Below are 27,412 nucleotides of genomic sequence, written 5' to 3'. Positions count from 1 at the left end.
GTGGCTAAGGTAAAAGACCGTTTCCGTTCTGGCGAATTAGCCGCCGTTCCATCGCGGGAAACATGTCAAATTGATACCAACGAGCTATACTTAACTGCTATGGCCAAAAGAAGTCGCGTATCCGATAGAATCTGACAAAAGAGGAATAAGCTTAGTAAAAAAAGAAAATTCTTAGATATAAAGATAAGATACGCTAAAATATCAGTAGGAAAAGTTTTAGATCAAAATTTGATTTCTCAAATATTGAGACATATCTTTTTAATGATGTAGTAGATAGATAATATGTACCACTCAACTCGAATGTCTGAAATATCTCGCTTGATTTTTATGAAAAAAAATGTTTCAAATGACAATGAGACGGTTTCGGTGGAGATGTATTTTGGTCATGTATTTCTTCTGGAGCAAAAAGTTAACAAAAATAGAGTTTAAAAAATGGAGGTAATATCTTTTTGACGCTTCCTAAAAGAAAGATAATGTGATCAAAATATATCCCCATCGAAACTTCAGTGTCATCTGAAACATTTTTTTCTATTATAAAAAAACCAAGCGAGATATTTCAGATGCTCGAGTTAGGTGGGACACCCTATATGTATATATCAAAAGAATTCGTGGAGCAGATCGCGGTATGGAATGTATGTGACAACATGAGTCACATGAGAACGGCTGATTGATACATTCAGATGATGGATCACCGGTGACCCACACTGGACTTTTCGTTTATATCCGTTTGATATTTTAGCTATAAAAAGAAATGTAGTTATAAAATAATTTTTATATCATATATAAATACATAATTAATACACGATGTAATATATTGGTATCTTAGATCTTGTCCTTCATAATAATAATTTTTGTTTAATTTAAAATGTGAAAAAGATCATAAAAAAAAATTCAAATATAAAGAAAGAAAAAATAACTTTTATATCATTATAATTTTTTAACCATTATGAAATACATGTTATTTAACAAATATAATAAACGCGAACAAAAACATCATAGATCACCGATACGTAGTAATTAAATCATTTAAAATTGCACCGGCACGGAACATGCTGAGATAAGACTACATTAAACTACAAATGGCGATACACTATATAAACATCTTCAACGTCTTTTCAAGACTTGTGTCGCTTCACATATGACACATCTTCTTATTGCAAAAGTCGTTTAGCCTTTTAATAAATTAATACCACGATCTTTAACAGTAGCTTTTTATTTAATTATGTTATAATGAATAGAGATAACATTTTAACAGGCATTATGAAATAATTATAGGCTAAGCAATCATTCCGTAGCACTGTAAACACAAAAAATATATGAATTTATCACGTTTTTGTTCCGCTTCGATAACTGTCGATGAATAATTCATCTTCTCTCTTCTGTCAAGATTTTCTTTCGCTAAGCTCAACAATATTACGTCGTTATTATCAGCCGATATAAGCCTCGGGCGCATTAAGACGAATCGCAACGTCTTAAGCGGGTACATCGCGTGTTCGTGTCGGGGATGTGTCTACACTCGCGTTGCGTGTGCGCGGGACTAATTCGCGAGTTAATTTTATGCAGCGCGACATGCGAGAAGTCGGAGCGAAGTAACGCGACGCGACGCGACGCGACGCGACGCGACGAGACGCGACGACGGCATGGCTTATCGCCGTCGTAACCGCCTGCGACGTACAATTGCCGCGTTTCCTCCTCGAAAGCGTCTCACGCGCGCATTTCTATCACTCCGAGGTGTGAAAATGACGGATAGCCGTAACAAGGCAGGGCGAGACAGAGGTAACGCATTGTACGCCTCGACGAACGCGTTTTACGCATCTATTAAGTCGCGCTATTAATGAGGTAATTAAATAATTATGAGGAATACGGTTAAGCTGAGAAAATTTGTGGTGGAAAATGGATAAACCAGAAAATTCTAATCAATCTGAATTCTGATTATCAACTAGAATTATTATAGATTCAACCAGAGAATTGATTTTCAACCAGAATTCTAGATTCTTTTTTTTCAATATATGACTCGTTGTTTTCCTTTGATCGTAGCACATCTTTTATTTATTATTAAATAATATTTATATAATATTTAATATAAATATAACAATAAATTATTATATTATAATGTTCGACACAATTAAACAAAGAAAGCCATATTCGGTCAAAATGCCTTTTAACATTTGTCTAATATTTTTGTATAAATTTTACAATTTCCAGTTCAAGCGAACTGCACATCGATTATTTGTCAGTCTAAATAGTGTTGACAGTTCTATACTAAAACTGGAATGCGTAATATTACAAATTAAATTAACAAGCAATTTAATATTACTGATATTAATGAGCATCTTTAAAACATTCTATAGAGAATTTAATATCGATAATATTAAATTTGCCTAATGGTGTTGAACATTTTTCGATCGATTTTCACTTAATATTATTATAATGTATTGTTAATGAAGTCAATTTTTATTAATCTTTTATATCGTGCTATTCAGAGCTTCTAATCTCAATGATGCAATTTTGTAATGTAATATCGAACAAAGTGTGTACAGCTTATCGTTCTCGCAGAGCTGAAAATGACGAATGGCCGTAACGAGACGATCCAAGGAGGATGGTCGGCCGGACGATTCCTCTTCTCGTTTCCCTTCATTTACGACGAGGTCACGAATGACACGTGACGACGAGTAATGAGCTTGGTTCGTTACCTGCTGCCGCGCGAGGCATTCCAACGCCCACGCTTGCGAGAATGTGACGGACGAGGATTGATTTAAGAACTATCGTTAATGTAAGATCACATGGGTGGATTTCAGCTGTACGGTACACCTCAAACTATTACGAGCGTGTTTCACAATTTTTTATAATCTGCGATAAATTTTATAATGCAATGAAATTGCAACAGCTCAGTATATTTTGTAAATATAAATTTGTAACTAATAATCCTGTAATTCATTTAAATGGAAAAGAGAAGGAATTTGAGCGCAACAAAATTATAGCTAAAACTTAAATATGAATGTACAAATAAGCAGGCATATGGAAGACATACGAAAAAGATTGAGTGAAATAGAGAAAGGAAAAAGAAGAATTAAAAGACAGAATATATATATATATATATACATAAGCAGTTAAAAAACCTAGAGAGGGACATTGAGAGAGGGAACTCATATCAGTAGTGTACCAATTAGACCGAGGCTTAGTCATTCAAGAGCCATGCTGGTGCTATCCTCTTGCATTATATGCGGCACAAACATGGCTCTAGCAGTATTATCGATAAAAAGAGATAACAAACAAAATTGCGATATATAATATAAAATTATGTTAGTTTTATTATAATTATAACATGCTAATAATTGTTACAAGTGCTTATATATCGAAAAACAGGTACAGCCACACAAAAAAAACATACCTACAGTAAGTGTTGTGAATCCAGTTTATACTTAACGTATCTAAAATTTTTGCTAATATATCTAAAATTTAGATAAATATAGATCTGAAAATAATTTTGCTGATCTATTAAAATAGTTGTATTGAAAACTCAAGTATGGTGAGCAATGCTATAAAAAGCTTTGATATTCTAGCAATTAGCTTGAGCATCCTACATAATTATTTCAATAGTTTAACAAAATTATTTTCAGATTTAACTAAAAAATGTTTAAATATTTCCGCAAAACTGTTCTTTTCATAGATAAGTACAAAGCACCTTCAACTTATTCTATTTTCTTGAAATATGCAATAAAAAGAATAGAAGAACAAATAAAATATTATAATTATGATAAAAATACACTATTTCCAGTAAAATTTTCTTAATAAATCTTTTAATTTATTTTTTGTTAGATATAGAACGTTTACATGTCAATTTGTAGGGGTGCTTTATACTTACAGCCAAGGCTATAGAACTATCATAATCCTTTCGATAGGTTTTAACTGCAATTTTCGAACGCGACGCTTTCAGATATTTCAGATTTTTGCAGTTAATTTGCCGATTTTCTGTTCGCCGTTGGCATCGGTAGATAAATCCTTCGTGGCAAGATCGCGATAAATTTTCGCGAGGCCCATGAGGGGGAAAGCAATACCATTAGCTTTCGTTTTGAATGGCGACACGAATTACGTTCAGTTGGGAGAGATTGAACAGTATGAAAAAAGGGTTGCTACCCTCCGCACTGGCGGACGCGAACATCGATGGCATTGTTCGAAAAAAATTAACCCGGGATTTTTATTTACTGCCGTTCCGACTCTCTCGCTCTCCTACCTTCGCGACTCCAACCCTCACGGAGGTGATGATCGATCGATTCGCGTGTACGCTTTTTGCAAGCAAAGAAAATTACTTACTCTGTAAAGAAACTTCAAACATATATATGTATAAGTATAAACTGGACCCACAGCACTTGTAGATATGTTTCTTCTGAAAACTTTTACAATTTCATGGCATTGACTAATAAATATCTTTGCTATATCCATATTGTAAGCATTTTTCTTAAAATCTCGATATTATTATTTCACAAATATTTTAAATAAACTCTTTGCAACAAGTATAACGAAGTAGTGCAGCGAAAAACTTGATAACTATTAAAAGATCTTCGAGATTAAAACTGATTTTTATTTTTGTCCTTTTTGCGGTCAATTAATTTTATTCATACTTTGTATTTTAAGTAAACCTAAAATTCTTATATAGCTATTGTCGAAAAAAAAATTTGAAAAGAAAAATAAAGCGAGAAAATCTTTCAGAAAACAAGTGGACAGACAGATGGATCAACAGACGGACGGTCAAAATGACAGAACGAATGACTGAACAAACACCGTAAAATTATGAAGTTTGCTAGGCTGTACTACTTAACAAACATCTGAAGAAATCGGAGAATGATATCGATCCCCTCCTATCATCCCCTATCATCCCCTCCTTTCTTCATGATCACTTCCGCTCGATAATCATTATGGTGAGATTCGCGAACAATTAAAGCGAAGTGGCAGAAGCAAACACCGATCGGCAAGAGCGCGCAAAGGGAATTAGTATGTACTCTGAAGTTCGAGCCCTTCGGGCTAGCTCGAACAGAAGGCGGTTGGGCCGAGTATAGTGCTACGCGTGGCATGGTGAGAGTGCACGACGAGATGGCACTCAAATATTTACTACACCGTGCAAACAACGCCGGTATTGTTCCGCGGCGCTACTATGTGTAAATTTAATCTTCCTTCAGAGGTTCAAAAATAAAGCTTGCGTGCGCGATTGGTGAATGAAACACGTGGCTAAAGAGGAGATGTCGATTTGCTACACATTTGAAAAAGGTGTGTATCTGTAAATTGTAATTATCCCACAAATTATGGCTACTCTTGCGATGATTCTTCGTAAGCGAGAGATTACATCGAACTTAATTTGATTGTCCAATTCAGTAGTAATCATCCGTCTTTAGTTACACACTTACTGTTCGTACGAATCCAGCTCTTTAACTTATACGCTGCTTGGGAAATCGTATTTTACAGATAATAGTAAGATAATAGTTTATCTTACAAACTTCGCTTCTCCTCTCACGGAGGAAATGTTGGAGGGATGAAGTCGTCATGATAGCTGAGGAATTCGCTGACTCGTCGCGCAGCCGACACGACGGTGACATCTCCATCTCCTCCTCTCCTTTCCTCTTCGTTTCTCCTCCTGCTCTTTCCATCCATCGAAAAAAGAGGTCTAGACCCTCTTCCTTCCACGGCCCTCCGACGAGACGACAACGATGACTCTGCCCGCTGTTACGTGTGAGTGGCCCTCTCGGACCCTTTGTCGGCCTATCGCGAGAGACACCTGGACGCCGCTCGGCTTATCTCCTTCTCCGCCACCTCGAGGTCATCCAAAGGGTATCCTCGATCTCGCGTCGATCGCGAACAGAGGAGAGTCCGCTCACGTCGTCTCCTCTTGTTACGGCCATTCGACCGTTGATTTAAGGACGAATGCAAAGAACGATAGCCTGTTCTTCGTATGATACTTCAGATATGATATGGCATACTTGAAATATCATATGGCACAACATTTTGTTTTCATATTGCATTTTATGTCTTCATTCATAATCGGGACATATTCCAGATGGATAATTACATATTAATACGAAATTGTTTGTATAAATTCTTGTAACCGTATAAAACATCAACCCTAATTCATACAATGGATCCACTTTCTTCAATTACGTTGTGAAAAATATTTGTACATTAAATACTTTACAATTATACATAATTGTTTAGTTAGATAATCTAAATAAGTTACATAATCTAATTCCTTATGAATTTTAATATTTGACGAAATTTAAAAAATCATTCGATTAATCATTCGATTATTCGTTAATTTTAAGAAAAGATATATTAATTTAAAGTACTTTTAAAAATATAATTTAAAATATTTATTTCAGAAATTAAGAATATTTTAAAGCAGATAAAGATTAAAGATTTTTTAAAACCGATAAAGATTAAAGTATTTTCGAAAAACACACATTCTTGTGCTACATTCTTCATATATTTTTCAATATTTTTCATGTTGAAATGAGTTCTTCAACTTCAGGTTTTGTTAGATATGATCTGATTTCCCTTTTAAAAGAGAATCATTTTGGCGCTTATTTAAAGGAAAACATACTATATTTAAGTGGGATTCTTAAGTTAATAATTTTTGTATTCCGATGGAATGTTATTGAAGCACGTAGGTTACTTAATTCTTGAATTAAAAATGTTCAAGAATATATAACTGTTTATCAGAAACTTTATCTTAATCTTTAATAATTTTTCGATATTTGCTCCAAAATCTCCTTAACTCCTAGGGTCAATGTACACTAAACGAAAATTGATCCAATGAATTCTCTCATAATGATTTAGGTCATAAAACTATTACTAGAATTGATTGCAAGAATACATGAATATAGTTATATTAATGAATCCAGTTATTGTATCAATGAATTAACTGGACATTAAGTCGGACATTGATTAATGATCATTCATTGAATCAAAAATAATCAAAATGTTTTTTAATATACTTTAAATTAATATGTCTTTTCTTAAGGTTAACGTAATTGAATGAATTTTTTAATTTCATCAAATATTAAAATTCAGAATTAAAGAATTATATTATATAACTTACATTTATATATGTAAGTTGATTGTAAAGCATTTGATGATATATAAACATTTTTCACAATGTAGTTGAAGAAAGTACTTCACTGGGTTTGAATTAGGGTATGTACGGTTACAAGAATTTATACAAGCAATTTCACGTAAATGTGATTATTAATGTGGAGTATGTCCCGGTAATGAATACATCTTGCTCATTTACTAGAGGAAGACAGACACTGAGATGTCTAGATTCCGGTCCGCCATATTGTGTGGCAGCGGCCACACGTGGCACCGTGAGAATTAATGCTCACGGGGGCAATGGGAAAAGGGGGCGAGAGGGATGGTGGAAGACGGGAACGACCAAAGGAATGCCATCGGCGAGCCGCACGGTCCACCTAGGAACGTTAGCTAATGGGACCACTTAACGTCTCAAGCATCTCACGAAGACACTGGACCCTGCGTCCATGGCCCATCTTGCACCTCAGGAACGACGTTGGCCCTTCCCTCCCTTACAAGATCTTCCTCAACGGTCGTGGTCCGCGTGGCGAGTTAATAATCGCCAATATTTATTCCGGATTGGTCACGGCTCGGTCCGGAGAGTGATGAGGAGTCCGGGCTGAAGAATGACGTGATGGCGGGTTCGAGGCCATGACGGAACGACCCGCGTGCATTGTAACACACTCGAGATTAATATTTACCGTTCACCATTACATCGCGTCGCCGTCCTCGCAAGACTCTCCTCTCTTGCGCGAGATCGCGCGCAAAGGGATTTTCTTTCTCTCTTTCTCTCTTTCTCTCTTTTGTCAAGGGTGAAAGAGAACGGCGACGGGAAACGCGGCGAGGTATACACCTTGGCATCTTAACAGTTCGCGGTCGCGTGATGATATATCGCGCCATGCTGTATGGATTATCGTACCTGGCGAACCATTTTAAAACCAACATGGCTGGAGATTGGGTAATCTGGTGGAATACACCAATTAGGCGAAGTAATGTGTAATATAAAATCATACTTTTGTTAGCGCAAAATTATACTTGGGTATTATCAGAGGAAGATCAAGATCCCAATTAAATTTAGTTATAATAAACAGATTATCGCTGATCGCAACCTGAATTTTTTCGACAATAAACCGTAGAATTACTAAAGCCAGCTGACCGGAACAGCACGAAACGTTATTAAACGACGTTATTAAGCGAATTAACTGTTAGTGGGAACTGTCCGCGGATCGGCCTAACGGACGCTCAATCCGTGATTAAGTCGGCAGAGGCTAATGAGCGTTGAGACTTAACGCCAGATTACTGACTTAATCCTTTTGACGAGCGATTCGCGTGTCTATACGGCGTCACGTTACTTAATACACATCTATGCCTATATACATAGCGTCTAGATAAGATAACGTCGTCTGACGTTACAATCGTACATCAATGATTATTGATCTTCATGATTATTGTCAATCATATAGTGATTACTTTCAATACACATGAAAAAAAAAGGTATACAAAGAAAGTTTCCTGATTTATGTCAATGATTCGATGTACACGGAAAGAACAGTTTTGCTGATTTAAAAAATTGAATACAGATACAGATCTGAAACTAATTATTTTGTTTGACCAACAAAATAATTACGTAGCTCAAACTGATTGCTAAAATTTTTTACAGTAGGTATTGCTCATCATGCTTGAGCATAATGCTCTTACATAATTATTTCGAATCAACAAAATTATTTTTCAGATCTGTAGTCTAACTAAATTTTTATTATACTTTAGCAAAATCATTCTTTCCATCCATATATAAATATTCTATGTCCATTTTCAATAAATACTGAAATTCCGTGTCCCTCTGACTGTGCGCATTGTGCTAATTTGAAATACGATTTACAGATTTTTACAGGTTTACAGATTTCAATTGCAAAGTTTCAAACCAGCTTGATCCTTCGAAAAAAACGCGATGAAAACAAGTTGGAACGTCGCTCTGGCCGACCAGAATGAATTCATTCGGTACGACCACAAAAAGAGAATGAGCAGCGAGTCCGAGTCGGTTAATTATCTTCCGAGTTACTGTTTCAAGGGGAGGAGGGAAGGGGAGGGGGATTTAGGTGATACGGTGATGTCGTTTGTATAGAATGTCGTGGGACAAGAGGGACACCCGGGGACACGCGGGGGCGCACAAAAGGGAGGCGAGGATGAATCGCCTCCGGAGAGCGCACGGGACAAATGGGGACATTAAGTCGCTTTTGCCGCCCGGTACCAGGCGCTACCGGTACCCCACTGGTGGTACCCAACTTGACCTTATAACGCAGCTCCGCCCTGTTCCCTCTGTGCAAGCATGTATAAATTCCTTGTTCATGTTTTGCATGTATATACACCTCCTGCGACGCGTCCATAAACGCGCGCGAGTCGTCATCTTCGTGCCTATCACCGTGTTAAATCGCGAGTCCGTCACATACGTACATATATACATACACAAATAATATACACAGTGCACGCAGATAGATATATGTACATGACGTATCGCTGTGTTGGTACAAGAGTGACACATCTCGAAATTAGCAAATTTTCAATAGAGAATTCTTTTTAAATTCTGAATTGTGGAACAACGTTTTAAGTAGAATAGTGAATACGCAATTTCTGCATTCTTCATTTTCTTTTTACGTTATACTTTTAATTATGAGTAAATTCATAATGTCAAATTATACTCAACATGGTGTTAATTTAACTACAATAACACACAGAGGTAAATAATTTAACTAAAAAAGTGTATTAAATTTGACTCTTTAGTTTATCATTTACTAAGTGCGCACGTTATTTGGATGCCTTTACAGAAATCTGATCAATACTGAAAGACAGTAAATAATTAATTACTTACAAGTATTCAAAATATTATTATTCAATATTCCAAATAAGTAATTAATTACTGTTTTTCAGTAAGAAATTGCTGTATTATATCAGTATTAAATCTACAATATGCAAGGGCATTGTTTATTTTTAAATTAACCAAAATGGATTGATTTCCATTTTGATATACGTGGAGTTAAAATTAAAAAATATTTTTTGATGATCAAAGAATTGGGTCCATCGCTCCTTTAGTACAGTCTACTTAAAGAAAAGCTTTAAAAATTAATCTTTAGGTTAATCTTTCAATTTCCTTTCATTATTCTTAACAATTTTTACTTATGTCATTTTTTATCAAGTTTCATCAAAGTCAGCATTTGACTCTCGCGTCTCGAATATTCTTAGTCAACTACTCTGTACTTTGACCTCATCTTATTGTAAGATACGCAATAATGTCTTGAGAACAATAATAATTTTAGTATTTCTATAATAAATCCAAATCTCAACTTTTTTTCCTGCATACAGTAATAAAAAGCAGATTCCACAGATTTATCAGTTTTATCGTATCAATTCATGTGCTCGCTTCCGTGCATTGACACGTGTCATGGAGTCGTTTATGATGAGGCTTGTTTACATGTATCCGCGTTGCACCGCGATGAACATCGTAACGATCGCTATCCACTTCCGGCGGAAATGTGGAAGCGCCGTGACTGGTCGACCGATCTCATCGATCTATCTTTCCTGATGGAGGTCGATAGCTTTCCCGACAACATTATTGCTATTTTTTAATATAGCGAATTAATAAGTATAATAATAATGTGCTTAATTGTCTCGCTGTTTCATAATATTATCTCATATCTCGTCTTGCAATCTCATCAGTTATATATGACCAATTAAAAATATTTCTCGTTCTACATTTTTTCTTCACTGTTATTACATTCTTAAGTCTAATCTAATTAATAATGATAATAAGCATTGATAAATGTAATAATAAATAAATAAATAAATTAGTAAAAATAAGAAAAAAATGTTTAATAATTTATTAAAAATTTAAAATCTAAAATAATTTATCTCACGGAATTCTTGTGTTAGAAAAATATAAAATAAAACGCATCAAGCATGCTTGTTCTCAAACGAAATCAGGAGGCACGGTAGTGTCTTGACGCCAAGCAAGTGCAACAACACTAATGACGCTACTTTTATTCCAAGCATTTAGGCGAGGTTCCAAATTCACTGTTAGTACTAATAATAAAGTCTACTATTATCTATTATCTGCAGAATATATCGGAACAAAGCTTATTAGATAAAGCAGGCAAAGATGAAATTTTAAACACCCGGTAGGACACTGTGATACAAGGCTGTAGGACGGTTTTCTCGGGGGGTAGGAGCGACCTGTCACATTACGGAATGAAATTTATGTCCGATGCCCAGCGGCGCGATAAGTTGCCTCTGACGAACGGCCCCACCGCGAACTCTTGGCCCTCCGCAACGACAATAAGGAGAAGGCAAGGAGCAGAAGGAAGAGGCCAGAAAAAAAAATTAAGAGGAAGAAAGAGAGAGAATTCTTAGCACGCTTGCGCCTGTCCTTGGTCCTTTCTCCAAATCTCATCGAATTCTTCCTTGAATTATTTTTATCGTCGCCCTCTTTGCCCTTACAATTTACCGTATCCCGCAAATTCAAATTGGAGATACCGCACGTAAGGGACGATCTCTCCGTATAATTGTGCAATTTGGCTAACTTTTTCAAACGTAAAGTATTGTATATAATACTTTGCAAGATGAGAAATTTAAAAAATGAAATTTTAAAAGTATTCGATATACCGCAGATTGTAAGAGATATATAGATACGTTGGATCATTTTAATGACGTTTTTTTTTTTATTTAATATGATGTATCCTTCTCATTTTACTCGATAAAAATTGATCCCTTAAAATCTTAATGATGAAATTTACTTTTTTCATTAAAAGTGAAATTTTGTGGGAATTAAAGTAAATGTCCCAGTAGCCGAATGTTTATAAGCGTAGATTATCATAAATACGAGTAATACAATTCATAATATTAGAAAGGTTTTTAATATAAATATTTGTGTGTATTCATTTGAAAACTCAAGACTCTCTAAGCAAGGAAAAATTATTTAAACTCGCTTATAACAATTATTAACAATTGTTTAAAATATTTAAACAAGTAATAGAAAGCGTCAACATGCCAATAGCTAGACAGCCAGACATAATTGTTCCAGTGTTCGATCACAATTAGAAAATTAATATGCTGACGGGAAATATTAATAAAGATATTTAATGACAAAAGACAAGTAATTCAAAGTGAAATCTTTAAGGTAAAAAGCATTTGAGAATATTAATTTAAATAAATAAAATTTTATGTAATTGTCCCAGAGAGTAACTGGATATGTATCCAAACATTTACACAAAATTTTATTTATTTAAGTTAATGTTAGTTTCAAATACACAAAAACATAGTTGTAATTTAATTGTAATCTTTAAATGCTATAAAATTATAATACAGTAATAAAAAAAGCATTTCAGATTAATAATAATAAAATTGTATAAATGTCCGAATATAAGTGTAGATAAGTACATGTCTTATCTAATAAGATAGATACATATATATATGTCCAATAGAACTTACTTTAGTAATAAGTAAGTTACATCAAAATAAGTTATTCTAGTGGACATGTACCTATCTTTTTTCCTTTAAGAAAGGTTGACAGAATTTATCAGAAAAATCTTTCATCGTTTCCAGAACTGCAGTTCCCAAGTGCCAGGATAATATTTCCTGTCTTCTAAGAGTGAACGCAAAATACGCGAGAGAAAAAGGATTGTTGCAGAAAGGATTGTTCCGCGTAAGTTCTTTAATTACCGTTGCTACATGAGCCGGGCAACGTGTGTAAGAGTTTCACGCTCGGCGGACGGCATGATTTTCTGCGAAGCTCGCGCGTTGACGTAGGTGGAGGTAACCATAGGAGTGTTCCCCTCTTCCCTCATGGGACAGGGGGTCACTCCTGCGGTCCCCGCGTCGAACGTAGGGTTTAAAAATCCCATACGATTTTAACGCCCCACGCAAGAAGTCGTTCCTCGTGTGCTAACGCCGTCGGCCGTGCATGGCTCGCCGGTGATAAACACGCCAAGTTACGATTTCTCGGAGCTCGGCGCGCCGTGTGCGAGCGACGGCGGTTATTAGCGGTGACGGTGGTGGTGTTTTGTACAAGATGTCCACTTTGCGAGTGGCGCAAGTTTAACTTCGCAGCTCGATGGATTTGAGTGAGATGCAAACTGATGACACAATTAGATTCGAACTTTGACATGAAGTGTAAGTGAAGTTTTGTGTTGAAAAAGAGAACTGACGAAAGAGAGACAATGTCTGGAATTAGGGTACAATTTCGAATAAAATAATCCAATTTTTGAGATTTAAATCTGTCTCATCTTGTATGGGTTCAGAGTAGTGAAGGATAAGAACAGAAAAAAATTATAAAGTCGAACTTCGAAAACAGGATTCAAATTTTATTTTATTCAGAATTTTAACCTGTTCGGAAATTGTACTATTTTATATATTTTCCTTAATATGTCAAGTAAACTAATGTGACTGGTACAAAATGAAAAATTAAAAACTCTGTTTAGAAAACAAATGAAATTTGAGTGAGATACAAACTGACACTATGAACAATTAGATTTCGATTTCAGCTTTTATGTGAGGGTTTTGTCTGTTACAAGAAATAACAAAACTAGATCCACGTTTTTTTCTAATATATCAAATGTGCCATCAGCATGCTATTAAAATAAAAAAATTAAATAAATGGACTTGTTGAAAAAACATAGAACTTGTCCCGTTTTGGAGCTTGTCTGTTGAGCATACCATACGCACATGGAGTAAAAATGCTAATTACAATTGGATTGTCGCACATGTCACTCATAATTTCCATTAAAACATTGGAAAGTTTCATCAGTTAATCTCAAGGATAACTATTTTCTCGAAATTCTACACTTTCTCTATTATTTTCTTTGTTAATCTTCCTAAAGTTTTTCAAAAAAAATATTATACATAGCTATAGACACGTTGATAAGTCGTCGAAGTCACACATATTTCGACTTCGACACTTGGCAACCTCGCGCCAAATTGTAAACTATGATGTCATATGCTCAGATAACTGCTATGTTCTGACACGAATTACTGAACTCGCCTTTTAGAAAGTAATTTTTACGGTGACTCAAATTTCATGAATACTATTAAATACTACTAGAGTACACATGATTGTAATCACAAAACAACGTGGCGAATGTTTGTCAATTAAATTTTGCTTTACACAAATTTCGAGTACACAATCGAAAACAATCATTTCGGAATTTTAACGAAAAATTAATGAAAGTAATTCCTACACTAATCCTTCCTTTGTGTTATTCGCCGATTTTAGTGAAACTGAATGCATTTATACAGTAGTAAAAAAATAATAAACACGCATTTTTTTATATTGCCAATAGTAGAGTTTTAACTACTATGCAATAATGTAACAATCTTATAATGTGGCAATTTTTTGTGTATAAAAGAATTTTCGTATATTACTTTTGTAAAGAATATAAAAAGTAAAACAATAGAGATAAATAAAGCGCGAGAAGTAATTAAAAATAAAATCGATCGTAATTAAAAAAAAAATAAAATTATATTTTATTTTAATAAAAAAATTTATTTAAAAAATTAAAACGTTTTTAAAAATAATAAAAAATAAACATAAAGAATAAAATGCGGATAGATTGCCTTCTTTGTTGGTATTTCATGGTATTTCTGAAGATAAAAAAATAATTCCTTAGATAGTTTGAGTTTTGAATCTTGCTTTCAATAAATTCTAGAACATATCTTTCTTCTTCAGGACATATTTTAAAAACTATAACAAAATAAATGATGAAAAAATTACAAATTATTTTAAATCACGTTTAAAAATAATACGACAAATTTGATGACGATTTACTATCTGGATTATAAGTTATTTTAAAATATAGTATTTTTTAATATGTAGAATTTTAATATATAGTATTTTAATATATTATATATATAGTAGTACTTTTTAAATCTGTGCTCTAATAAAAATATATGGAAATGTATTATAAAATAAATCATAAAAATCTCAATTTTTTAAATATAAGGGCATCATATATTCAAGATTATTACATAGAATTACATTGTAATATATGAACTAGTTCAATAAATAAACAAAATATTTATTTGTCCCATATCTTTGTAACTAATCAATGAATCGCAATGAAACTTTGCATAAATTATTTTAAATATTTATAAAGTACTTATAAAAGAAAAATGTAAATTTGTTAAAATCATGTGCATTTTTAAAAAATCTTCATTTTTAACAATAAAAATAATAACAAATAAAATAAATAAACTACAAAAATGTGTTATTAAACAAAAATATGATCTTATTCAACTTTCATATACGTATAGTTTATTTGAAAAATATAAATATTAAACATATTTTCAAATTTAATTTTCTTTGCAGGGACTGTCTTTAAGTTCCAAAAGTACACGCTAGTTAGTCGTTATAGAAAATAGAAATGCTCAAACCTGATCATCACCTGATGTTCAAATTTATGTTGACATTTATCTGTCATTTTACATTCTTTTTACATTTCTACATTTTTCAGAAAATCTTTTGTCATATTTCCGAAATTCAAACATAGCTTAAATATTTGAATTTAAATATAACGAGTTAATTATTCATTTATAAAAAATAATAAATACAATAGGTAGCTTTCATCCTTACAACTGCATCATTGCCAATGATATAAATATAAAAAAAAATACGAATTTATTTTTTACTCACGGTTGGTAAAGACTAATATTTTTTTTAAGAATAAAACATATTGTGTTTCTTCTTAAATATATTTTTAATGTTTCAAATATGTTTCAAACAGTACTGTAAAAAAATACATATTTAAAACATATTAAAAACATCGAGCGTGTTTTAAACTGTTTAAAACATGTTTAAAATGCGTATTTTATCAATCCTATTTTTACTACTCTAAATGTACTAAGTTTCAATAAAATCGGCGAGTAACACAAAACTAGGGTTATTTGTGAAAAAAAATCTGATAATAGAGAGCTAACAAAATACATTTTGTTTAGTGTATTGATGCAAGCGTATTGAGAGTACGAAGCAATATAATAATACAATAGTGTTTAAATTTAATCTATTATCAAACTATCGAAGATGAATATACAAAATCGGAACATTCGTAAAATGAGCAATTAATTCAATGATCCCAGATATTTTTATCCCTTTCGCACAACAAAAACCTGCGTGGTAAAAAATGTACTCGATTACGTTATCAGGCGAAATCGATGTCTCTCCGAGCGACGAAGATTCGGAACCGCGTATAATTCTGCGGTTCGGACCGCAGCATGCCACCGCGGGAATCACCATGGCGAATCCCACGGTGCGTGTATATCATTTTTACAGCCCCGGCACTGTTACGGTGCTATCGAAGTTACGACCGTACGAGAATCGAAAATGTCAAGCGGGACGAGGGGGAACGGGTTCGATAACGTAGCCAGTAACTTGTACCTCGTATCGCCATTCGCGAAATAGTGCGTACGTGAACTGCATCGCGCGTTGATTGTCGACGGCGGATATGCCGCGGCGTAAACTTCCGTTCGAAAGATTTTTCGTCGAACCCGAGTGCTCCGCACACGCCGTCACGCTGAGATTGCCTTACCTCTTTTAGTCTCTACTGATTTTTTTTATTTTATAAATATGTATGTTCTCGCACATCGAACGTTACATAAACGTTTAATTTTAGAACATCAGAGACGAATTTTGTATAAATATTTTACAAAATGTAGATGGTAAAACTTGAATAATTATTTTAAAGATGAAACAAAATTTCGGCAATAAATTTTTATGATATACTATAGTTGGGAAACTTATGTCAAAAACATTTCACATGTTTCGAAAAATAAAAATGTTTAGTGTCAATTTAAAGCAAGATATATATGTTATTATAGAAAATAACACAAATATTGTGTAAAAAAATAGAACACATGTGATATGATTTCAAAGCAATTGTAGAAGCATATTCCTTTAAAAAAAAAATCATCATTCAATTATAATATAATGTAATATTATTCATTTATCTTCAATTGAGTTATTTATCATAAAATTTACGTTTTCAATTATTTTTGTTCTTTTTATGTTATGTTCACTTACTCATAAATTGTATTAGTTTAATATTAAAAATGTTGATTATCAATTTAATACAAAATAACACAATCACATATGTTAACACTCGGACATGTTGCAAATTCAGTATACGAAGACGATGAAAATGGACCGATTACTGCCTAAAAATATAGTGTAAATTATATATATATATATAATATTACATTTTTTAATTCCTGAATACAATGAAAATATTTTTATTCATTTAATTCTTTGAGAAAATTGTTAAAATTCGCCTTAAAGGGATAGAAATAAGTCACTTTTAATATCTAGTAATTCAGTTAATGATAATTTTGTGTCAATCATTTATATATTAATTACTTTTATTATAATATAATTTTGTAACCTTTTTCATTATAAACCAAGGAAACATTTACAAATTAAACACTTCAAAAGCTAAATCTATCACGAAAAATAAAATTTTCAGCGTTGCAGCTAATTATGATTTGTTTAAAATATATTTGCTGCAGTAGTACAAGAATTTGCCACAGCTGTTGCGATTATGTAGATTTCTTAGCAAAATATACTCTATTATTTTCTTCACTAAACGCAAGGTATGCGATATTGCCATGAGATGGAGAGCGACGGATTCAACTTCCTGTATTTAAAAAATAACTCAGAATAGATAAAAACCTAGCAGTATTATCAGACTTGTTGCTCTAAAGATATCCTAAAAGTAAATATCCTAAAGAGATGATATGATCTGTATTTTGAATCTGTAAAAATTAAGAAAATGACGTTTCTGGAAGTAATTAAAAGTTTAATATACCAAACAAGCTGGTTTAATAAATGGTGGTGTAAATTAAAGTAGTCATATATTAGATGTTGGAATTAATTCGTAGCGTTTTTTAATGAAAGAATGTTATTTATTTCACATGAGCATTAAAAAATACATTAATGAAAGTACTTTCCATCACTTGTAAAACGCTACGAATTAATTCCAACACCTAATACAATTTTAGCTCTGGATCAAAGCTCGAATTTATAGTGGCACTTGTTACAATGGAGCACAGATGTGGCATGGCAGATAACGTACTAAGGCAGAGGCAGATAGGCCTCTCGGTTCCAGTAAGAAGTATTCAAAATTCCGAGAAAAAAATTTCTTCGTATTTTCTAATTCAAAATTATATATACAATATCTTCGTTAAAAATGAACGAAATTTAAATTTAAAAAAAGAGTTTTAAAGCTTGAAATCTCTACTTTCGAAAGGTTACTGTATTTTTTTAGTTTCTGTGAGTTTTTTTTTTAATTCTTACATTTAAAAAATTACAAGCTGAAAGAGATGAAAAATTTTCTTTTCACTTTAGGAGTCTCTTACAGGCCAAAAAAAAAAAATTTACGAAAATTTTTGACTATCTATCGTAAACATTTGAACTTTTCCTACAAAATCATTTTTTTTTAATTTTCCTATGATTTTTTGTTCTTAAGTTATTCGTGAGTTAAGTAAAAGAGGAAATATTTTGTTTACATACTAACAGATAAAAATGCTTTTTATAGTTATAGCGGCTCATTCATGTAATTGTAGAATTGATATCGCATAGTAAGCTATTGTTCAAATGTAGTCATGGTCTGGTTTTTTGCTCATGCTCGATATTTGAATTCAACTCCTGTTCTTAGTGAATATGTAAATGATATATTTTATGTCGAAGCCTCTTCAAGTTCTGATAAAAACGGATAAATTTACAAAACTCTATACTATACAATATACAATCGAACCTCCGCATTTGTTCACTTTTACGGAAGTCGATCGGTCCGATAAATTACTTTTATAGTTCGACTGTAATACGAAAAATCTAACGTGCTTTTAAATGGAAACTTTATGGTGATGTGAAAAAAATATCATTTTAATATCCTTAAAGCTGCACAGTGTACCCACTTAGGTATATGCATATCTATAATAAAAAATTTCAGATTCTCTAAATAAGTTTGAATTATCTATTTTAATTTTTATATTATATTGATAATGATCGTTACGTTAAGACAAGACAAATAATTACAATAAATAATTAAAATCGTTAATACCGAATTATTATTCTATATTACATAAAAGTGACGTGCGGCCATATAGAAACGTGATGTTATAAGTGAAAAATATTTTATCTAATGACTCATAACTTTCTTATCTAAAAATATAAGAATCCAAAAATTGGGTTAAAATGTTAGATTGATAGTCATATCACCGTGGGTAGAATTTCATCTACGTATCCCACGGTGATAATGTCATATAATCATATATAACATTTTTACAAATCCAAAACTATTTCTTACAAAATATTCGAATTTAAAAGTCTTTTAAATAAAGATAGGTTTTAAAGCTTAAAGATAAAAATACTACAATGTGAAAGTTGATAAATGTTTCTTTTGATGTTTCCGTGATTAGTCGACTATAATGGACCATGATATAATACAATAAATGAAAAATGACATCTTAAAATTAGTTAAAAAAACAATGTGGTCAAATGGAAAAAATACTATAACATTGTAGATTTTTACGTAAAACAGTTCAGAAATAAAAATTATTTTACTTAAAAATGTATTTTGTACAGAAATCTACGATTTTTTGGATTACTGATTGCTCAGATAAAAATACTATAATAATATAGTTTTATCTCTTTAAATCCGAAGAAAAATGATTAAAATTTGCTTCAAAGTTCCTGACTAGTCGCCACGGCTATATTGGATCGTGATTTCTCGCTTATAAGCGAGAAATGATATGTTGAAATTTCTCGCATAATATAAAAAAGAATTTAATAAAATAAAATAATCATTTTAAAGCACTTGAAAAATTAGGTTAAAATTATTCCCCTCCCCCCTCCCTGACAATCAATAAATAGCAGGGAATGGAAGTAACTCGTTACATGTAACGAAGTTACAGTTACAAGTTACTATTTTTGGTAACTGATAATTGCGTTACTTTTTTCAGTAACAATAACGTAGTTATATTTTTTTGGTAACGGTAACGAATTTTACAATTATTTTTACCATTACTTTGCATACGATTGGACTCGGTTCGATTGGACACAACCCACTCATAGCGCTTGGGACTAGAAAGTTCCTAGGCATTCGTCCGCTGTGATTGATGATCGTCGATTTTATAAAAGTAACGGAAAAGTAACGAAGAGTTACTTTCTCAAGTAACAATAATGAGTTACTTTAAAACATCGGTAACTAGTAACGATAACTTATCGTTTTTAAAAATCTTTTAACTTTCCATTCCGTAAATAGTCGGAAGAAGTGATAATTTGAAAGCCTATTATGGATTCTCAAACAGGAATTGAAGATAACAGGAAGGGCATGTATTTTGATACATATAAAATTCGAATCATCTTCAGAATTCGAATTCTGTAAATACCATGTTCATACAATTTTTAAGATGTTCCTTATCGATTCCGTGAATTTTCCTTTCTTCATTAACATCAGAAAGTCAAATTAAATCTATAAAAAGCACTATCTTTTTACACTTTTGTGGGCAAAAATCAGCTTCTCTTTTTAACATCCTCTTTTAATAATGTCAATATCAGTTGCATCAATAGTGTTCTAGGACTAAATTTTCTCGCAAACGATTAAGTTTTAGGCAAAATTTTCTTGTAGAGATTTTGATCGACAATAATTGTTTCCACGTTTTCTCCAAGTTAACACGAATTCTTTAGCCTCACGTCGTTGCGTTAAAAAGGCTTACATCATCGTGTCAATATCTAGGCAGATGTCTTATCTGCAACTGCATTATTTCAAAGTTGTCAGAACGCAAGAATGGCTCGCCTCAGTGATTGTCTACCCTAATAAACGTATCGCGCATCTATTTCGCATAATACACCGTACGAAGCTGTATCGATCACTTTGAAGAGGTATTATTCCATTTATTTTCATAAAATCGTTTGACAAATTAATTTAGAATTATTAGCGAACTTGTGAAAAAATATATTTTTTTTTCTCCATTATCGCTTACACTTTTTCTGTATCTCCCCTCTCAAAAGCATGTAGAATTTTTAAATAGCTTTTAAATAGCTAACAAAGAATTTGATAAAATTGCTCTATAAAATACCAATTAAATATTCCTTCTGTCGTAAATTCAGTATTTAGCTAGTTAATCTCGATTGTGCAACTCCGCTTCCGTGCTCCAACAAAGATTCACGAGTAAAATGAAATTGAGCTATCGAAAGACCTCGAAAAAAAAAAAAATAAATAAATAAAACGTATTCCGACATATTCCAGAGAAACGAAACTGCTCGCGCGGTGAAACTCGGCGAGCCATGGAAACGCGAGATCGTGGGAGAGAAGCTTGCGCGGCGTAAACGCAGGTGCTCGGCCATTGGTCGGTATGGATGCGACGAGAGATCGCAGAGGTGTAGGTGGGATAGGAGTTTATGTCTGCTTCTCTCTCTCTCTCTCTCTCTCTCTCCGTTTCTCTCCTTCCCTTTGCCAAGAGTGAGATAGGAGAGCGAGTTACTGGCTCATTGTATGGGCACGCGATCGGAATCGACGGGGACTCGTTATCGCGGTCGTTCGCGTTTTCCATTCGAAAATTTCGTTTTCCGCTCGGATACGATATCGACACCGGGTATCTGTCGGCCAGGGGTATGCGCTGCAGCTGGGGTTCGTAGAAAGCGCCGAGAGAACTATTCTGCATCCGGGATCCAGGTCGAGCCTCTTTTACGGGGCTATTTTTATCTAAACGCATCTACGCCTCTCTATTAGGTATTTGAAATAAAATCGGCGCGATAACGAGAGTGCTAATACCGGATCGTCGCCGGATCAAAAATTCACTCGTAGAAACTGCGTGTGAGGAAAATACGAACAAAAGCCCCGATGTTGAAATCAATTAGCAGAGGCAAAATAGAAAAATGAGAATTTAATAAATTAAAAAGTTGAAAAAGAAAGGAAAAAGATTAATTATGGACGTTACTAAAAATCTTAAGAAATAGCAAAGTTAAACATACATAAATAGATTGAGAGAGCTGCAGATTTTATTTTAAACGTTTATTTAATGATTTATTTAATGGCATATTTAATGGATATTGTATGTTTAAAGATAAATATATAATGGATATATATATATATATATATATATATATATAACTTTATTGCATACGAATTGGTTACAAAATTAAAGAAATGACATACAAATGCATGGAATCCGACAACATAATTGGTGAGGCTACAGCGTGACTGCTAGTATGACGCCTAATCGCGATTTTAAGACGACAAGATAATGAGAAGAGAATACAACGATGCGAATGCACAAAACATAAAACTACAGCATATTTATTGATCATTATATGTAACAATAGATTAAAACGCACATTCGATAAGAACAAAATATATACATTGTTGATATAAGTGAACAGATAATAATCGTAGCTAGTATAATAATCACTAGTATACTACGGTAATAGTAACCGAGTAGACTAATGATAACATTATTACATATGACATTTTACGACATTATGTTTAAAGGTAAGATAAAAAATCCATTTACATTATCTCTTAATCCTGTTTTTTTTGTCAAATAGTAATAGTAGTAGTAGGTTTTCTTTTGACAGCTAATAAACATAAAAACAGACAAGCACCCAACACGATTTCAATTCTAATACGTTGAATAAAGATATAAAAATCTGCTGAATCACTTTCGAATAAAGAATCCACGATTACAAGCCATATATTTAAAAAAGATTTGTCTTCTATATTACCTCTTTTAAACAAAGTTTACATTAAATTAATTAATATTTTTAAGATTATAACAATATCGCAGATTATAATAATATAACACAGAAAAAAATGTTACGCAGTTCCCACAATGGGAAATAATAATAATTTTCGTCCCTCAACACATTAAGTTGCGATAACCACTCAAGAAGAACATATCTTAGCTATGCCAATGTTACGGTTATCATAATCATACATATAGTTCTTATACATAGTAAAAAAATTTGTGTTAAATTTAACACAAATTTTCACATGTCCCAAACGATCCATTCCAATTTTTATGTTAAAATGTTAATTTAACATAAGATGTTAGAAAGTAACAAAAATATTGTATACAAAATTAACACAAGAAGCGTAAATACTTTGACACAATTTAAAAATAAATTTTATGTTAAATTGACATTTTTATAATGTTAAATTGAACTGAAATTAGATGCCATTTTTATATTTTCAGTTTAGACGATGCCTCTGTAATATTTAACATATATTTAATATATAGATTTAACAAATATTTACTGTTACAAAGAAAAAAATAACACAAAATATCTGTACTTTTTTTACATATAAAATATGTAACTAGTTGTACAGAACATTTATTTCTTCAATAAAATTAATATTTATAATATATAAAATCAACACACATTTTATTCATTTATTGTTAGAATTTATGTTTTAAAACTACATTATTTTTATGTTATTTGTTTATTTACCTATAAATTGTGTTATTTTAACACTGAGAAATGTTAAATTTTAATTTAACACAAAATATTTAAGTAACACTCATATTATGTTATCATATTATGTTAAATTAAAACTCAGATATGTTAAAAATTCAACATAAAATTTTAACAAGGATTTGAGTGAATCGTTTCTAACACAAATATACATTTTTTTTACTGCGTAATCAAAAAATGTGATGGATAATTTTTAGTCGTGGCAACTGTAGCCATTTTTTTTATGAGGTAATTATGGATATGTATATCGAAATAATTTTAAAAAAATATATATATATTTTTTTTTAATTGTTTTGAAATAAAAAAAATGTTTAAAAACATCCATTTAACATTTTATTAAAAAAAAATAAGTTTTGACTTGTCTAAATTTTTCTTTCGAAGTTAATGAATGAATAGTTAATGAATGAACAACGAATAACAAACAAACAAACGTCCAAAACAATTTGATATCTAACTAGTTGAATAAACAGATCTAAAAATATACTATTAAAAAAAAAGTTTCAGTTAATATTTTTAAGATTGTATGTTAAATGATATATAATATATATATATATCTCATTTAACATATAATTATGTATATAATTATATGTACAGTTATATATCTTAAAAAATTATTTTAATTCAAAACACGTATTAATAAATTTTTTAAAATTAATATATTCCGCAAAGTGACAAGATACTTTCAATTATGTACATCCGTTTGTTATTATAAGTTTCAAATATTTTTGTTCTTAATAACGATAAATTGCCATGTTGACTTAGCTTTTATGAGCTACAGAAAATAATATATAAACAAAAATCAAAACTTACAAGTTTAAACAAGAAAGAATTATAAACGAATTCTAATGTTTGAAGAAACAAATATACATTGACGGATTAGTTGAAATTTATGGATCGAAATTTTCAAGACAGGCTAACATTTTTGTAAACTATAAGCAGAATGCAATTTATCAATACCAATATGACTAATGATCGGAACAGAGATTTTGTGAAAAGGGCGGAAGTAGCAAAGCAGAAAACTGCGGAAGGAAAATTGGGTAAAGAATAAATGGGAAGGATGAAAAATGATAAGTGACATCTTCTCCTTCAAGAGCTTTTTCCATTACCTGTTTTTTTCTTGTTTAGTCATAAACCAGACATCGACCATCGAATTCACTTTTACGTCGGCATTTTGTTTGTAGACACATTGTAGTACTACGACACTAAAGCTTCTTCGTATCTCTACCAATAATCTCTAACGAAAGACCCTTGAGATTCCGTTTCTAAGAATTATCTTTAAAAATATACAGGTGAAAAGAAAATAAATCGTACACTGAGAGAATTTTTTCTTAAAATTTACTCCGAAAATATAATAGTTCTGGGACAATATTGTATAATATTTCGAAGAATTTTGCAAATTTCTCTTATTCATTAATAAAATTACAATAAAATGTATAATAAGTTTGATTAATTTTACTGAAGTGCATGATGAAAATTTTTATAATATTATTGTATATTGTATCATTTTCATTGTACCATATTTTCAGGGTAAATTTACCATATTTTCAGGATAATTTTAAGAGATAATTCTGTCCGTGTATAAATAATTAATCAGAAGAATATCATTTCAAAGACATTGTGCATTTTTACTGTGGATTTTCCCTTAAATCTCGTTTTTTTCCTGACAAATCTCATTTCCGTTACTCTTAACAAATTTCATTTCCATTATTCTTGAGGAAATAGAAACGTTATATTAATAACAAAAATTTACTAATACATTTTTTCCGAAATCATTCTTTATATGAAGAAAAAAATTTTTAATTTTTAAATACTTCTTTCTAATAAAATATATATGAATATATTTTTTTCATATTTATCTCAGTATATACACAATCGTGTTGGATGCTTATCTTAAAAACATTGACTAAAACTTTTATTGTATTATATTATATAACTTTTACGTAGCTGAAACTCATGGCTACTCTCTTCTGAAAGTGGGAAAATCTTTGAAAAAAAAAAAACGGATTTGCGAAAATTAACGCACATGAACGATTCGCACATCGAATCGAATCGTTAACATATTTTCCTAACGGTACGTTTCTTCTAACCTTGGTTTTAATTTTTGACAGGCAAAGACAGACGGGACTGATAGGTACCGACAGATGAAATGCACTGCCGCACCAGGATCAGGATCAGCACTCAGGGACTCGAACGGTTGGCTCCCCCCCGTCGCGAAGCACGGCAGACTTCAAAGGCTTCAGAGACTTCATCATCGATACCAGGTCCTGATCAGTGCCGACAGATTAGACGAGCACCCATCTCTTCCTCTTCTCTTCCTCTCTCTCGTTTCTTTCGATCATCCGCACAAGGATACAGGCACATTGATCTTTCATTCTTAGCATTCTTGAAATATTCTTATTGAAACTTAATATAAAATAATATCTAATATCTCTTGAAATAATACTTAATTTTAGTTTCCCTTTTGATTACGTGCTACGATGTACGCTGATGTACGCACAGAGACACAAATACTTGAAGTTGCATATTGGAATGGCATGAGAAAATATGAAAAGCAACGTTAGGAATGGTATATATATTTGTATGTCTTTCCATATTTCTCAACTACACTAGTTTACAAAATTTTTATGGGAATATATGAAGACTGTTTCTTGTGTAATTTTCAACACTGAGCTCAAATCTGACATCGAAATATCTATTTTCAAATTCAATCCGAATTTCCATCAAGTCTAGGTTTTTTTAAGATATAAGAAGATATTTTTTGCAATGTATAAATTTTATTAAAATTAGAAAACAAATGAGAAGCGTTCGATTTTTACGACTAGATCGGATTAGAGTCCAACAATAGTCACTAGTGTCAAAAATGAAACACCTGTATTTCTCGCCTGATGATCTCATTCTCGGCTTCTTAGATAAAAAGTTCGAAGAAAAAATATTTTAGAACTAAAATATTTTAGAACTTAGAGATATGCTACATCTTCAAATTAACTACTTTGAACTATCGATAGATTTAAATTCAGCGCTCCAAAATACGTTTAAAACAATTATTTCGTTTCTTGCCTTAAAAGTTATTCAAAATTTGTAAACAATATGTTATTATAACACACACAAAACACACACACACACACACACACACATTAATAACACACATTGTGTTTACAAGTTTTAAATAATTTTATTGTATATATAATTATAACCACTTAAACTTAAGACAAAATTACAATGAGAAAATAAATTGCACTGTTAGATATTAAAGAAGTATGACCAGGCAACTTCTAGAATTAAACAACATTTTGTTATTTTTAACTTCTATATACATCAAAATGTAAATCAATTCATTTCTGTGATTAATTTCAAAGTAAACAATATTCGTATTAACGTATATATTTAGTAAGTAATAAATTAAATTTGAGTCAAATTTAACAAATTTTTTTCTTAAATTAAACTGTTTAATTTTATTTGTTTTAATTAAATTAACAACATATTGAGTAAAAAGAGCGATCTATAAAAATAATTAAAAATAACTTAAATTGTGGGCGTAATATAATATTATGAATTTAAATAACAGTACCAAAAGAACAAAATTTTCATAGCTATTTAATATCTATGGTATCTTACTTGACTTAACTTTTTAACGATCTCCTATTAACGTGTAATGACAGTAACTTTCTAGTATGACTTCCTGTAGACGTATGTGCATTATAATACATAGTATGAGATGTCGGTTAAATAGCAGAAAAAGCAGGACCCTACTCGGCTTAAATGCAAACTTACGGTAAAATTTATTGCACGGCACGTTTCGTCAGATAGGGTTTCCGGGAAACACGATTGCCCGGCGAACCGCAACTCGCA

At 31.8% G+C, this 27,412-nt stretch overlaps 1 protein-coding gene and 1 long non-coding RNA gene across 5 annotated transcripts in view; one reads left to right on the top strand and one right to left on the bottom strand.

Moving 5' to 3' along the window:
• SoxN (SRY-box transcription factor soxNeuro) overlaps positions 1–27,412 on the bottom strand; it is a 125,710-nt gene that overhangs the window by 22,327 nt on the left and 75,971 nt on the right. The window contains exon 3 of one of the 4 annotated variants that reach the window (XM_087414003.1): positions 102–131. The exons of the other annotated variants lie outside the window; for them this stretch is intronic. Coding sequence (XP_087270129.1) covers position 131 — 1 coding nt within the window. The 3' untranslated portion in view covers positions 102–130. Of the gene's footprint in view, positions 1–101; positions 132–27,412 lie in introns of those variants that run through there. 4 annotated transcript variants of the gene reach the window in all.
• On the top strand, positions 131–25,990 carry LOC147907255 (uncharacterized). Its single transcript, XR_015547603.1, has 2 exons — positions 131–1,839; positions 2,557–25,990. It is a non-coding gene; the product is annotated as an uncharacterized LOC147907255 (long non-coding RNA).

This window comes from Acromyrmex echinatior, chromosome 15, assembly GCF_024713525.1.
Source record: "Acromyrmex echinatior isolate Ae372 chromosome 15, ASM2471352v2, whole genome shotgun sequence".
Taxonomy (NCBI): Eukaryota; Metazoa; Arthropoda; class Insecta; order Hymenoptera; family Formicidae; genus Acromyrmex; species Acromyrmex echinatior.
Note: the sequence above shows the minus strand (reverse complement) of the source record. Positions and strands in the feature narration are given on the sequence as shown.